The 16,312-nt window shown below is 34.5% G+C and overlaps 1 protein-coding gene across 1 annotated transcript in view; it reads right to left on the bottom strand.

The window, feature by feature from the left end:
- The window catches only part of COL24A1 (collagen type XXIV alpha 1 chain), a 260,287-nt gene that overhangs the window by 27,971 nt on the left and 216,004 nt on the right, over window positions 1-16,312 (bottom strand). Inside the window, exons 48-52 of the mRNA XM_037499346.1 lie at window positions 7,711-7,818; window positions 6,052-6,159; window positions 5,907-5,960; window positions 4,987-5,049; window positions 1,564-1,617 (exon numbers count right to left, since the gene is read on the bottom strand). Coding sequence (XP_037355243.1) covers window positions 1,564-1,617; window positions 4,987-5,049; window positions 5,907-5,960; window positions 6,052-6,159; window positions 7,711-7,818 — 387 coding nt within the window. The remainder of the gene's footprint in view (window positions 1-1,563; window positions 1,618-4,986; window positions 5,050-5,906; window positions 5,961-6,051; window positions 6,160-7,710; window positions 7,819-16,312) is intronic.

The following is a 16,312-nucleotide window of genomic DNA, read 5'->3' as shown; positions in this document are numbered from 1 at the left end:
TGTGTATTATTTAGAAATGTGTGGTTTAATTTCCAAGTGTTTGAATATTTTATTATTGTCTTTCTAGGTTTTTGATTTTTAGTTTAATTCCATCATGGCCAGAGAACAAGACCTTATATGACTTCAATTCTTTTAAGTTAAGCAAAATTTGTTTTGTGGTCCAAGATATGGTTTATTTCAGAGAATGTTTCATGTGCAGTTGAAGAGAATGCATAGTCTGATATTATAAACACTATTCATAACACTGTGATAAATATCCTTGGGCTCTAAATTTTTGATATTGTCCTCCAGAAAGTTTAAAATCATATACACATACCTACAATCTAGGGAAGTGTATAATTCTTTTGATACATGTCATGCACTATCACTCTATTAATTTTACAAGCTAAAAATATAAAGTCACTATTGACCACTTATATTACTGTTTTTGCATTTCCTACCATGTCCTTCGCCCATTTTAAAGTTGGATATTAACTTAAAAAACTGATTAAGTTTTTTTTGCAGAACTTTTTTAAATCTCCTCCCTACCGCTAACCCAGTATTAATGATCTAGTACATATCTCTGCATACATTTTTCTAATCAAATGTTGACACACACCACACATATGTGTATACACACATATGTCTGGGGCAATTAATCAGATTTTAGAATATTGGTATCCTATTATATACTCTTCATTGTATCAGATTTCACCCACCTAGCATCATGAAACACTACAAGTCAGGCAAAGTAGATACAACTAATTCTTTAATTCTTTTTTATTTTTACATTGTTTTTCATTTTTATACAATGTTTGATGTCTCCTTTCAGGTGTGATACAACTAATTCTTAAGCGTTCCATGATGATGCATGAAATGGTCACGCCTGAATAAGAGGCCTTGATGTGAGAACATCAGCTGTGCAACCACTAGTTGAGTCATCTTGAGTAACTGTGAACTTCATCTGTTTTTTCATGAGTTATATGAAAATATTTTTCCTGAAAATTTTCTGAAAGAATTTGTGAAGTTATTATTAAATATTTTATCTAATTTCTTCTTCATTGCAATGTGTATTCTATATTCTACTGCAACATAGTTTCTTAAAGATCACTGTTGACTAATCCTTTCTTGGAACTCATCTATTGTAACCTTGTATTTTTCTGGTTTCCCTGCTGTTACCACCGACTAGTACTTTCTTTCATGTAAAGTGGCACTTGTAGACTCAAATCTGAACTATCTGACTCCTTGTGTTATACTTTCTCTTTTCAGAAAATTGATTCTTTTTGTTATAGAGATCACTTCTGTGCATGTGATTCTCAACCTTTTCTCCCCTGTACCAGTTCTATTTTCCTTTCTCAACCCAAGTTTTAAATGTCTGCATCACTATATATACCTTCCTCCTGACCACACGATCAGTAAGTTTTAAGGAATCAGCTTCCAGAAGAAAATACACATCTATACTTGCCCTTTGCATCTCAAATATCCAAGATAATTTCTTTGTGGATTAGCTACAAATAGGATTAAAGGGGGCTGGAGGGAGGAATATGAAAAAGAAAAAAAGGACCTGAATTGTGACAAACTTACAGTTCTACCTGTTGGGCCTATTATACCTTCTTTGCCGAGGGGGCCAGTGCTTCCCTGTTGGGGCAAAAGAAAAATAGGGAGTTTCATTGCCAGTATAAAATTTCTTATCCAATGGTAAAACAGCCCATGTCCACATAATGCCAGTTTTTATTACACACTCTTTTAGTATTAGTAGAAAGCACAGTAATTTTGATTTGCAGTCCGTGACACAATTCTGCATATTATTATAGTTTCTTACCTGGAATCTTCTATCTATATAATTTCTAACAAAATGATAAATTAGCGTTACAATTTTTATATGGTGTTAACTTCAATCATGCCATTTCATATGTGTATAATTATGTAACAAATGGAGTTACTTTATTGAAAAAGACTACATAGAAAGATGACCAAAATTTTGAATATATTTCTTTAAAGATGTTGAAGAAGCAGATAGATGCCTGAGTGACACGCATCTTGAAAAAAGTATAGGGGAGAAAGAAAGTATAGGAACCAGAATGTATAGGAGAGAATCAGAGGGCATCATATGTGCTCTATCATATGGAGCAATTTGAGAATTACATATGAAAACTATGAATATGACAACAACCTCCCAAACTAAGTATGAAGACTATCATTTCATAATGAATACAAAATACTTGTTTTAGGTTTATTCCCCCCAACATCTACTCACACTGGATGCAAATTTCAGTCTTTCTGATTCACACTTAATATGGAGTACATAAATGTAGATATCTAGGAGGCTTTCTCTTTTTCCAATGTCTACTGATGTCTAGCAAAAACTATCAAACAAGATAATGTGATGCAATCCAGCAACAAATTTTAACATTAAGTTGGTCTAGAAAGAAATTTTCTAATACTCTAAAAGTAAACCAATGGAATCAATTTTAAACAAAAAGACCAGCTTAAAGAATAATTTACAAATATGATATCCAATTCCCAAAGATCCACAATTAAATCAAGAGATTAGATTTTTCTTAAACATATCTTCTAGACTGGTTTATCACTGAATAAAAGTCACAAAACTTTAAGCTAATAAACCTGCCTATAATATCACTGACTGAAATGATCATTAGTTTAAAAAATGGAATTAAAAGTGGCCTCTAGAAAAAGTAGACCAAAAGAGCAAAAAATTATCTGTTTATCTAAATGTGTCCAAAAATGAGGTGCCATAATTTTAATGAATGGTACCAGTTACTTACATAAATACAGCTTTGCAATGGAAACTAGTAATTCATATTTCATATTTCAAGTGATTTAATATAGTTTTCATTACATATTTATTGACTATTGAGCAAGAACAAGATACTGGTCTACTTAATATCATTCTACATTCTTGTTATGCAATTAAAAAAGTAACCTTCTAACATATTACTTGGTCAAACAGATGTGGATACAGATTATGATTTTCCTATATATTAACTATCTATAGCCTTGACTAGATTACCTTTCAGAGACTTAGTTTCCCCATCTGAAAAATGGAGATTACAAAATCTCTCACAGGATTTTTATATTAGGATTAAATTACACAAAGGTCACGAACTGGATACAAGTTCCTGCTACATAACAGTCTTTTGCTAAATATCTAAACTTTTCATTTATCTCTATAGTGACTTAATAAAGGATTATCTGCACTTAAAAATTAGTATTTATGAGCTATGGGTGAACTGGTAAGATTTTTGGAATTGCAAAGCAATACAGGAATCTTCCACTTTTCAAAAGTTTGCCTATGCCATTTGTCTTTTGTGAAAGACTTACATTAGTACCTGTTTTCACTAACTGAAAGAAATCTGAAGAGGATTTTCATTTTAACAAAAGGTGGAAAGCAAAAATAGATAATCAGTGTTTGTTTTGCAGCTGTTACACCCCAAGCAGCTAGAGTGGCACTGTCAAGCTCCTTCTCTGGGAAATACTTGATACAGGATGTATATGTCACATCAGTCTCACTTTTACTGGATGTTAGTGTTGTCTTAGGTTTGATGTGTTATATTGGATGATTTGGTAGATTATCTTTTGGGTCGGGGAAGGCTCAAAAATTTTCCATATAATTTAATGGTAACTGCTTCTTTTTATCATTTCAACTTAAGAAAGTTTTCATAGGACCTCTACTCTCTCGACTTGTAGAGCAAGGGAAACCTATATAGGCTTAGATCCTGGCCTCCAGAACCCCAGTACCTGGTAAGACTCTGCTTAGGACAGATGCTAGGCAGGTGGCCAAACTTCCTTTGACAATATCAAGAAAGTATTTAATTAGTTGAGAATTTAATAAAACTAGAATGAATGGATTTAATTAGTAGGGAACTTAATATATATAAGAACTTAAAAGCAATATTTACTATAGAGAAACCTAGTAATATATAACCCACCTGTGGATTATCAAGAATTGAAAATTTTATATAAAACCCCCAACTTTCCATGGTTCTTCAAAAATCATAAAAATAACTAATAAATTTGCACCTGAAGAAATGTTGAGAAGGGTCTTTAAACTTTTTCCATGACAACACTGCTCTTTGTATTCCTTAAAAAAATTTATTGTGGAGATAGGTGAGGGGTATAGGATTTCAAATTTTTCATTTTTCAGTTACTATTTTGAAAAAGACACTGGTTTTCTGTTGCAAAGGTCTTTAAGGCTTCTTCCTCCTATATCTGATTTGCCGTCTTTTCCCTGCTTTCTCTACAGAAGTGACTGTTAGTCACAGAGGTGCTGCTACTATAGTCAAACTACTGTTTGATGTTTTATAGGTGCTTTTTAAATCATTTTCAGTTTTATAGGCCATTTTAAAAATTAGAGAACTATAGTTAATAAAAAGCAAAAAATCAATGAACAATATACAACAATAAACAAATACAATAACTAGCAATTTTTGGTAGCGTATGTATCCTAGTCATATTTTGTACAGTTGCAATTCCAGGCACTAAACAGCTAAGGAGTTCTTCAGTCCTTGTATTTTGCAACTCTTTAAGCAGGTTCCTGATCCCTCTCTGGGGATACCTACCCCTGAGCTGGGGAAACATAGCTATCAGGAAATATTTTTCAAAGTGTGGTCTCAGGAACTCAGGTCATAGGCAAGCCTCTTCCAGGTGGTACCCGGGGGTGGTCTCTGGTTGCATTAATACTTATAAATCTGCTTTCTGTTTTTTTGTTCCTGGTGCATGTTAATAAATACATTAAGTAGTACTCACATTAATTCTGATGATTTTTTAAAAGTAAGAACTGGGAAATATGGGTGGTCTTTTGCTCAGATGAGTCATATAATTGAAAAAGTTTGAGGACTTCTGCATGTGCTCTAGTAATTTGTACCTTAAAAGTCATTTTAGTAAGTCATTAATTTGGAGTGTATTAATTTTAGAGCTCTTAACCTTAACTCCTACAACTGGCAAGGAATCACAAATGCTGGGCAGGCAAAATGACTTTATACTTACTCTCTGTCCTATAGGACCTTTAGGACCTGATATTCCAACAATGCCAGCATCTCCTTCAGGACCCTAGAAATAAAAATAAAGAGCTGAAATCTTTAGTTCGATATGAACATTTTACAGATGAAAAAGCCTTGTAATTATCTATTAAAAATTGGCTCTTTAAAAACTGGAATGTGATAGTTTATGATGTGCATGCTGAAATATTTTGTAGGGTCTTTAAACTTTTGAAATACACCAAAACTGGATTGCAAGAAGAGAGAAATGGATAGATGGCACATAATAGAGCAAGTAGAGTAAAATATTAGTGGTAAAATCTAGGTAGAGTTCACTCATTCTCTCAACTGTGAAGAATGGCTTGTAATTTTTGTGATAAAACATTTGAGAAAATGGATGAAGGGTTCTCTGGTGGCACGGGGGTTAAGCACAGCACTGTGAAGCTATCCACAGCCTCTGCAGCACGAGTTCAATCCCCCAGTCAGGGAGATACCCATATGGCATGACAGACCTCTCCTGTCTTGTCCGCTGCTCCCCTCAGCAGTGTATTTCAGTAGAACCACCTGCTCTGTTCCCCACTCTCTCTCTCTGGTGAATCCTCTCACACACATCCCCCGCCCCTCTGACCTGTACCCCAGTTCTTGTATGCATAAATAAATCTTTAAAAATAAATAAGCTTCTGTCTTTAAAAAAAAAAGAAGTGGATGAGAAGGAACAAAAGCAAACTATAAAGTATACTTGCTAGAGAAATAGTTACCTATGTTTTTAAAATGATCACACTCAAAACTCGAATATGTATATGCATATATAACTATACCAAATGAATCTTTGCAGATTGAACAAAAAGCTAAAGTCAGAGATAAATATTGGTATTTCAACATTTTCTTTTTTATATAGGTAGAAGACTAGCAGAAAATAAGTAAACATACTTTGGGGCCTGGGAATCCTTGGAAACCTGTCAGACCTTGAACACCATGTTCCCCCTGCAACATGAATAGATACAATTATCATTACTGTGCCATGGTGGGCTGGTCCTGGAATAAGTGTTTAGTGGATTTCTGTGTTGGCACATACAGGCTGTCCTTTCAGGCCAGGCTCTCCACATGGTCCTTGATCTCCTTGTGCTCCTCTGTGACCTCTTTTTCCTTGAATTCCAGGTTGACCAGGTAACCCTTGTTCACCCTATGGACAAAAAAAGAAAGGTGATGTTAACTTCAGGATCTCCAGAAATGTTGGCTTTTAAGTTAAACCCAAATACAACTCCATCTTTAGGGAGAGTACAGGTACTATGAAATTCTCCATGCTCATTCTCTCCAATACTATTTACCACTTAAGTAATATTTGATTATATTGAACAAGAATAGAGAATTAGGGAAAAGAAATTCCAGAGATTGTGTCTGTAAATGTGGAAAGAGGAGACTAATGGGCTATACAGAGAATAGTGATGGGGGGTGGGGTGGGGTGGGGGGGGGTGTGTGTGTGTGTGTAACTGGCATTTTGGTTGACTTGTTATTATTCTGTGTTTTCCATATCATAGAGAGAAGTTTCAGCCACCTGGTTCCGGAAAGAGAGAAGTTTTCTGATGTGTGAACCCTTGCTTTTGTCATGCTTATCTTTTAATTTCTCTCATTCAAAAATTCCTATCACTAGTATCCCACGACTCCTTTGATATAAACTCCCTTTATCTCCTAAAAGTTCACTTTATAGATATACTTAATCACCATTATTTTTAAATATTAAGTCTTGTTTTTTAAATTAAATTTATTTTGTGTCTGAAATTAGAATTGCAACATTGTTCACATTACTTCTTAAACTTGGGAATTACATGGAGCTTAGAGATGTGTTAAAGAAAATTTATTTTAGGTAGACTTTGACCAAAGATTCTTTAAGATTATCAAATTATCTTTCAGTATATTAGACAAAGATATAGCTTTCACATTTGACAAATAAGGATTATTTCACTACAGATTCAGATGAAAGTGGCAGGGATCTTTTTGTTTCTTTAGTTTTAGCATTTACTCAGCTACCCTGAGTTTTAGTGGAAAGGGATATTGATGGTATAAACATTAACAGAAGGCTCAAATTATAAACAATTTGGGTCAGAAAACTTGAACATTCTTTAGAAGTGAAACTATGCAAATTGATTAAGAGGTAATATAGATAAGGGTGCCATATTTTCATGCTAGGTTTTTATGAAATAGCTTTAAATGTTTTACCAATCTCTAGATTGTCTCTAGTCAATGCTACAGAGAGAAATTTATAACAGTTTTGTTTGGAAAGTCCATTGACATGCAGAAACACTGCATGTAATGAATGTTAATACAAAACTTAATTACTGTCATTTTGATTCTAAGAAATAATCTCCTCTTTGCAGATTAATTGGTTATTTAAATTTAGAGTTAGATGAATAGGAAGTGTGTCTGAGAAAGTATATATTTAGAACAAATAAAATTTCTCTGTTTTGGAGAAGATGATGCCAGAGAGGGAAGCAGAACCAAAATGAATCAAAGAACCTTTTTTAAAACATCATTCCTGGAGGTGATGCTTTATATGGCTGGCTGCGGGTCTGGAGCTAGCTGCATCAGGCCACATACTTTTCTTTTTTCCCCTTGTCTTTTCACAATTGAAATCTTATTAACAGCTATTAATCTTACCAACCTGTGATTGAGCCAAAGAACTTAGGGGCAGTAAGGATCATCACTTCTGCTCATCCATGACAAAACATTCAAGTACCTTTGGGCCTAGAGCTCCTGGGCTTCCCTGCAGGCCTGATGAACCTTTTGCTCCTCGAGGGCCTGGGGACCCATCCGGTCCTGTTCTTCCTGGGTTGCCTCTGATGCCCTAAGTAACACACATAAGAAATAAAAACTGAGACAGTTCTTACAAAGTCCATCCAGAGGCTCAAATTTAGGAGGGGTCAGATTTTTGAAAGGCTGTTGTTGACACCTTACCCAGATTTGAGAATGATCATGGGTTTCTTTCTCTAATAAGTAAAATGTTTAAATAATGTTTTAGCTGACCCAAATTCTTTAATTATAGTTAATGTATTAATCTTGGGTATTTTAAGTAGAAATACTGAGACAATACCAAACCCATCATTACTCTCTGACTCACTCAGCCTAGGTGTGAAGTGTTTTGTTTTTTTTTAAATGTTTGTATTGTATTTTGGTGTACAATACAACTTTAATAGATAATTAGTGCCTCCTTAAGAAGAATAATCTGATGGATGTTAACAAGACTTATTTGTGGTAATCATTACTCAATACAGGGAATAAAGTTATATGCCTGAAACTATTGTTATACACCAATAAGATATACATGACAGAATACTAGTCAGCTGTTAAAAAAAAGATGAAATCTTACCATTTATGACAACATGGATGGAACTAAAGATTATATTGTGAAATAACTCAGAAGGGTAAAAGACCAATAACAGATGATTGCACTAAAATGTGGAATACAAAAAACAAAACCAAGGAGCACACACAAAAACAAAACAAACCCTGGAAACCTGACTGCAGAACTGAGGCCACCAGAAGGGGAGGGAGGAAGAATAAGGGAGAGGGGTCTATAGCGGAGAATTGTTGGGGCTTTGGTGGTGGGTGTGGTGTGATAACATACATTTGTAGAAGTGTGGATGATACTTATAAATCATATACAGAGTTGTAAATCAACATTAAGCAAAAAATAAAAACAAGGCAAATGTTTTTGAGTGGTTTTCCTTTTCTCTGATGAGACAATAGATATTAGCAATGAGTTAGTTACTCAATTGCTCCTCCGAGGAATCAATCAGACTTTGTAGTAACTGAGGAATTTACTGGAATGAAGTTTGTGGAGTGACTTCAGGTTAGAACATATTCAATGAAACTAAGATGCTGTATCAGTGCAACCTGAAGTGGAATCTGATGCAATGTGATACAAATGGATATGATAGCAATGGATCAGAAAATGTCGTACTTAAGTCTAATTTACAAAGCTTGTGAAAATATAAGGAGTTCATGGCTAAGTGTTCATTCACCTTCAGGTACTCTGAGGAGAAAGTTTCACTCGTCTCTTTTTTTGAACCAGTAGAGCCAACATCATCAGTTCTGTGATTTTTTTTTTTTTTTTTGGTGAAAATAGAAACAGAATGACATTTTATATACACAACCAAACTTTGATAGCTTAGTTGGCATACGTTTTATGGAAGTTTTTTTTTATGCTTAGACTGAAATTTTTTTTCATGAAAGGGAGAGCCCTTCCACTCTATTATATTTGATGAGCGACTTTAGAAATTAGATCTTTCTGTGACTCGATAATGTTTATTAATAAATTCATCCTAACATTACAGAGAAAAACAATGCTTATTGTGAAACATCAAATATGGTGATGTTATTTTGATGAAAACTAATGTTTGGATCACAAGTCAAGTAACATTGTATACTTCCAGTGCTGTCAAAAATTAAAAAGAGTACATTTCCAGACAAATTTGCAGGGTAGATTTTATAAGCTCAGTTCCAGCAGCATTTTTAAAATTTAAGTGCAAGACATGTTCATATTTCAAAATCCATTTAACTGTGCAGTCAAGGAGTTTCCACTTAACTTTCAATTGGAAATGACTACTCCATAATGACATTCTAAAAGGCAAATATCAAGAGAAGAATCTAAGAGAATTTTATAAGTTCCTTTCAAGCAATTACTATGCTTAATTAAAATCATATGCTCATGAGTTGTAGCATTTGGCAGCACTATTTTGTGAAAAGAATCTTCAAGGATGAAATATGTAAAATATGCAAAAATCTCATAATTGGTCAGTAATAAAAGGTGAAAAGAAAAATTTCATGATAGAAACTGTAATAAGTTAAACGCTATCCCCTCAAAAAAGATTTTTTTATTAATAGACTTGTATTAAAATTTTACTGAATTACATTTTGAATTTTATAAATAAAATTCTTATGAAAATGTATTTTCTCCTTTGTTATACAAGTTCTTGAGTAATACCCTTGCTTTTGCCTCTTGTCTTGCAACGTCTAAAATAGTTGCTAATATTTACAAAATTTTTTTGCCAATTCCTGTTCTGGGAGGCAATTGCTACTGTCTAAGTTGATTCCCGGGATACCGAATTGGGTTGCGAAATACTTCTCACATGCAGTCAACAAATATTTGTTGTATAAGTATTGATGTATAAAGAAAGTGACATGGGCAGTCCTGTAGGAAATACAACTATAAATGAGATGGTTTTGTCTTCAAGAAGCTTAATATTAAGTGGTAGAGACTGTAATACATATATTAAAGGTACAAATGTAAAAAAAAAATTGCCAAGTGAGTAGAGAGATATACTAAAGAAGTTTTGAAAAGGGATGTCACCTTTGATGCTAATCAGAAAAGGAATTTCTGAGAACGTAGGATGAAGCTGGATCATAAGATAAATATATTGCCCTTAAGATTATAAATGTGATAGCAGAGAAGATTCAGCTCACAAGAGGCTAGATTCATTTCTGTGGAAGAGCTGGTAGGGAGAACAGAATTAAAAGGTATGGCCAATTTTGAATTTAATACTAAAGCATCTTTTCTCATTTTTTAAATCCTAGTTCATCCAAAATATATCATCACATAATATTTTCTTCTCTTATGGTAAAAATAACTCTATATAGTGTGAGGTAGTAGTCAAGCTTCATTCTTTTGCATGTAGCGACCCAGTTTCCCCAGCACCATTTATTGAACAAACTTTCTTTGCTCCATTGCATATTCTTTGCTCCTTTGTCAAAGATTAGTTGACTGTAAATCTGTGGGTTTATTTCTGGATTTTCTATTTGGTTCCATTGGTCCATGTGTCTGTTATTTACACAAAGGACACAGAAACATTAATTCAAAAGGGCACCTGCACCCCTGTGTTTATAGCTGCACTATTTACAATAGCTAAGCTATGGAAACAATCTAGATGCCCAAAAATAGATGACTGGATCAAGAAGATGTGGTGCATATACACAATGGAATATTACTCAGCAATCAAAAAAGATAAACTCATGCCATTTGCAGCAAGATGGATGGAGCTGAAAGGGATCATGCTCAGCAAAATAAGCCAGAAAGAAAAAGAAAAATACTGGATGGTCTCACTCATAGCAGGAATCTAGAAAACTTAAATAAGGGACCAGGAAAAAGACTAATTATAATAAAGTAAAAATCAAAATCAACAAGCAACTGTAAATCAGAGACACATTAGAGGAGGGAGGGAAGGAGGAAGTAGGGTCAAAATAAGGGGGGTGGGAATTGTATGGAGACTATAACCAAGATGAAAATGTATACATTGTGCAAAAATGAAGAATTATGTAAAAATACATAAAATAAACTCAATATATCTTAAATTATATTTTAAATATATATTTTCTTCTTATGAAACTTAATGACTAAAATATTTGCTGTATCACTAAGTGCAATGCATTATATCAGGTGTTCATAGGGAGATGCCTAAAGAATATACACGTTCCTTAGTTTGATCCTTAAACCTTATTTTGTCCCAATTTATATCAGCCATCTTATCTCTCATCATTCCTCCATATTAGTGGTTCTTAATATATGTAAGGAACCACCGTGAAGGCAAATTCTTATAGAGGGAGGGAAGGCAGGAGAGGAAGGAGAAGGGATGGAAAGGGAGAGACTGATGCATGAAAAGAGGGAGGAAGGATGGGAAAGAGAGAAATATAACAAGAGACAGACCAACAAAATAGCTCCAGAGTTAAGCTAGGTGACAAATTAAGTTACAGAATGTAGATCAATATGAGAATATATGCAATCTATATAGAGAGAGACAGATACAGATAGGTAAAGACAGCTATTTACCTGCAAGGCCCATAGTATCCTGTCTCTGGATGTATTATAGAGATAATAAATACCATAGGGAGCTGATATAACTCACATGACAAATGGCCTTCTATAATTTTAGGATACCTTAACATCCCACAATTCTAAAATAATATGGCTTCACCCCACTTTTAACTTTAGTTTTTTTTTTAAATAAATTTTCTTTTTTGTGAATGGTAATACCATTTATTATTTTTTATTTTATATATTTTTTACATAATTTTTCTTTTTTGCACAATGTATGCATTTTCATCTTGGTTATAGTTCCCATACAATTCCCACCCCCCATATTTTGACCCTAATCCCTCCTCCACTCCCCCCTCTAGAGTGTCTCTGGTTTATTGTTGCTTGTTGATTTTGATTTTTACTTTATTATAATTTGTCTTTGTCTTTTTCCTGGTCCCTTATTTAGGTTTTCTAAATTCCTGCTATGAGTGAGACCATCCAGTATTTTTCTTTTTCTTTCTGGCTTATTTTGCTGAGCATGATCCCTTTCAGCTCCATCCATCTTGCTACAAATGGCATGAGTTTATCTTCTTTTGATTGCTGAGTAATATTCCATTGTGTATATGCACCACATCTTCTTGATCCAGTTATCTATTTTTGGGCATCTAGATTGTTTCCATAGCTTAGCTATTTGTAAATAGTGTGGCTATAAACATAGGGGTGCAGGTGCCCTTTTGAATTAATGATTCTGTGTCCTTTGGGTAAATACCTAGGAGTGGAATTGCTGGATCATATGGAAGCTCTATCTTTAGCAGGTTGAGGAATTTCCACACAGCTTTCCATAGTGGATGGACCAGTTTGCACTCCCATCAGCAGTGCAGGGAAGTTCCTTTTTCTCTACAGCCTCACCAATATTTGTTGTTGCTCGTTTTTTTAATATGTGCCATACTCACTATTTTTATACAAGAACTGTGGTACATGCCAGAGGTAAGGGGGGTGGGGTGAGAGGATCCACCAGAGACAGAATGGAGAACAGAACAGGCAGATTGACTGAAATACACTGCTGAGGGGTGCAGTAGGTGAGACAGGAGAGGTCTGCCTCGCCTTGTGGGATTCTCCCTGGTGGGCTGGGAATCGAACTGGTGCTGCAGAGGCTGCAGACAGCTTCATAGCACTGCACTCAACCCTCTGCACCACCAGGGAGGCCCAACTTTAGGTAGTTTTAAAGACCGTTATTTTCCGTCAGGAAAAAAAATGTATATTTGGTAATAATGGATGGAAATCACATATTGCTGAATAATCTTTAAGTCGATAGCATTTTCAATTGTGAATAATATGGAAGGCACTGGGCAAGTACTAGGATGAAGTGCATACACTTCATTTTGCTTGCAGTTGCTGTCAAACACTAACATAGTACAACCAATATGTTTCAAGTCATTTACTGCTAATGTTGGTTTCTTAGAGAGAAATTTGAGGATAGTAGCAGAGTGTTCTGTACAAAATTCCAAACGATGTTTCCTACAAGTAGAGAACAAACATTTCTTATTATGAATACACAGACAGATGAGTAATTCTGCTTTCAAGAGAAACAGATGCTAATCCCTTAGCATTCTTTCCAGTGTCTTCTAAAGGATTTGTCTAAAACCAATCAGCAAAGAATAAGTCATTCCCAGAAAATAATTAAAAGTAAATAAAATCACAATTAACATTAATTTTTAAAGAGATGCTGAAACCAAGGAACGGTTTCTCTAAGTCTTTAAGAAATTGAGTACATGATGCCTCACAGCCAGAGACTTCCATTAGCCTCACATAGGAGCCAGCTTCCCTGCTGGAATTGGTTTTGAACTCTGCAGGGAAAGTGTCAAATTTTGACACAACTGAAACTGATGGCTGCCTAAACTTTGGAATTGTGAGGAAACGAGTGCTTTGATCAGTAAGGGCAACTATAACTACAAGAGTTACTTTTTTTACTGAGTTTCCTCTATGTATCAGAAACTGTGATGGTAATATGAATGTATCATTTTCTTTAATCTGATATCGGTTCAGAAATTTTGATTTCCCTGTGAAGAAAGGAAGGAGCAGTTTAAGTATACATTTCACTTCATCTGGAAAATGAGTGGGAAGTTTCGACAAGGAAAATGTGGCTATCTGCTTATATTCAGAGGACAGACACTGACAAATTTTGGAACAATAATGACTGGTTTGTATATAATAGTGAAACATAGCAAAGAGGGTGCTACTCTCTATATTCACCAGGGCCCTTTGTTTAACTGTTTTAGTATCATTAGGATTGAAACAAAATATAAGCAACAGTAGAAACTCACATTTTAAAAAGAGGCTTACCTTTAAAATTATGTTGAAATTATATTTTCACTTCTTAATAGAATAATAAATTTCAACAGTGAACTTCAAATTAATTGACATTTTTCTTTAAAGTAGTACCTTAAAAATTACTAGGAAAAGTCATTTTTCCACTGCCAAACTCATTCTGTGCTCATAGTATTATGCTTATATATTTTCTGAGGAAAAAATAATTAAAATTAATTTGCTTTCTAGAGAAAGAAAGTATGATGCTCTAATTTTTTTTTCTTGGTGTTATTAGGCAACATAAGGACTGTATTTTTTGGTAAGCCAGCTAACCAATGAGTTATAAAAATAATACTTTGCTTCCTTTACTCCAAGCAACTAAAAGTACTCCCTTTAAGTAGGCATTTCTCATTTTATTTGGCTTACTAAATATATCCCTCTCAGGAAAGAATTGGCTGTTTAAAAATATGTGGGATCATAATTATTAGGTGATTATATGCAAGGCTATGTTATACATAAATAATGTAGCATTCATAACTTTTTCCTACAGTGCCAGTCACAAATAATGTGGCCAAGTGCTAGAAATAAAATTTATGAATGAGCTGTACACTAAAGTTAGATGGGAACTTTAGTTTTCAATTTCTGAACATATTAAAGCTCATGAAACAGCAAGGTTAAGACAAGTCTTAAGGTAGTGAAGACAGGTTTATAGAATTTACATCTGTTCCCATGAACCTACAAAACCAACTTTTATTCCACCTTAAAGAAACAGGCATTTTGACACTGAATTACCTTACAGAAATTATTTACATATTTCTATTAGAACAAATGGTAGTTCATCACCCTGCAAAATGGAGAGCACATATATTACTACAATATTGTATGAAAATCAGATCCTATGAAATTTCCTTTACCCATGTCTCAACCCCTACTTGCAGGACTGACATGGACTGGAAGAGGATATTTCATCTTTACCTTATATTTCAGACATGTCTAGGCTCATACCACTATTTCAAAACTAACAAATCTGTACCCATACTATCTTACTTGATTCCCCAATAATCCTGTGAATTTGCCAAATTCTTTCCTGACTGCAGGATTTTTCATTTTGAGTTTGTCATGTGACATGTTCTTTGTTCAATTTTTCTATACCTGGTTCAGTCTTTTTTTTTTTTAAAGTCTTTTTTTTTTTTTAATAGAGGCATGTTTTATTTATTTATTTATTTGTTTGTTTTTTTGTTTATACATGCACTGGGTACAGTCACAAGCGCGGGAGGGTGAGAAAATTCACCAGAGCCAGAGCGGGGAGCAGAACAGGCAGAAGGACCGAAGTACACTGCTGAGGGGAGCAGCGGGCGGCAGGAGAGGTCTGCGCGCCATGTGAGACCCTCCTCCGGTGGCCGGGGAGCAGCTGGGGATCGAACCGGCGCCGCAGAGGCTGCGGGCAGCTTCGCAACCCAGCGCTCAACCACTGCGCCACCGGGGAGGCCCTATACCTGGTTCAGTCTTACTTTTAGTCCTCAGCTCAAGTATAACCTTCTCTATGACGCCTACATAGTCTGCTCCATCTACAATCTATTCCCCATATGAGGTATCACAAAACTATATAAAATGTTATGAATGCTACATTATTTATGCATAACATAGATAGCACATAGTATACTTTGGAATTACCTGATTTGTTTGCTTATAGACAATTACCCAATTACTAGGTTGATCCATATTGTGATTTTTCTAGATCCTAAATGGTGAAATGTTAGCAATTTCTTGCCTTTCCATATATGTTCCCTAAGGGCAGTTCTTCACCAAACTTATTCATTTCTATGTTCCCTAACTTCTGGCTCATATTAAGTACTCAACAAACATTTACTGAATGAATGTTAGCTTAACGATGAATATTTATTATTATGGAAAGATGATAACAACTCAATAAGTTCATGCAATGTATTAAGTATTTCACATATTTCATTTGAGTCTGGTAAAAATCACCTGAATTAGGTAATATATTCCTTTTAGAGATGATGCTTCAAACATTAAGTAGCTAACACACTTTCATTTTAGGTCTGCAAAATCATAGTAATTATGCAAAGAACATTAATTCATCAAGTATTTACTGAGCTTCTTACACTGTACTGGGTACTAGGGATGCAAAGATAAATAACTCTGATTAAAATACAATTCCAATTCTACAGGAATTTACCATTTCTTGAGGGAGAAAGGCATGAAGGTAAGTAATTAGCAA

This window comes from Talpa occidentalis, unplaced genomic scaffold (assembly GCF_014898055.3).
Source record: "Talpa occidentalis isolate TD23 unplaced genomic scaffold, MPIMG_talOcc4v2.1 talOcc4.9, whole genome shotgun sequence".
NCBI classification, from domain to species: domain Eukaryota; kingdom Metazoa; phylum Chordata; class Mammalia; order Eulipotyphla; family Talpidae; genus Talpa; species Talpa occidentalis.
Note: the sequence above shows the minus strand (reverse complement) of the source record. Positions and strands in the feature narration are given on the sequence as shown.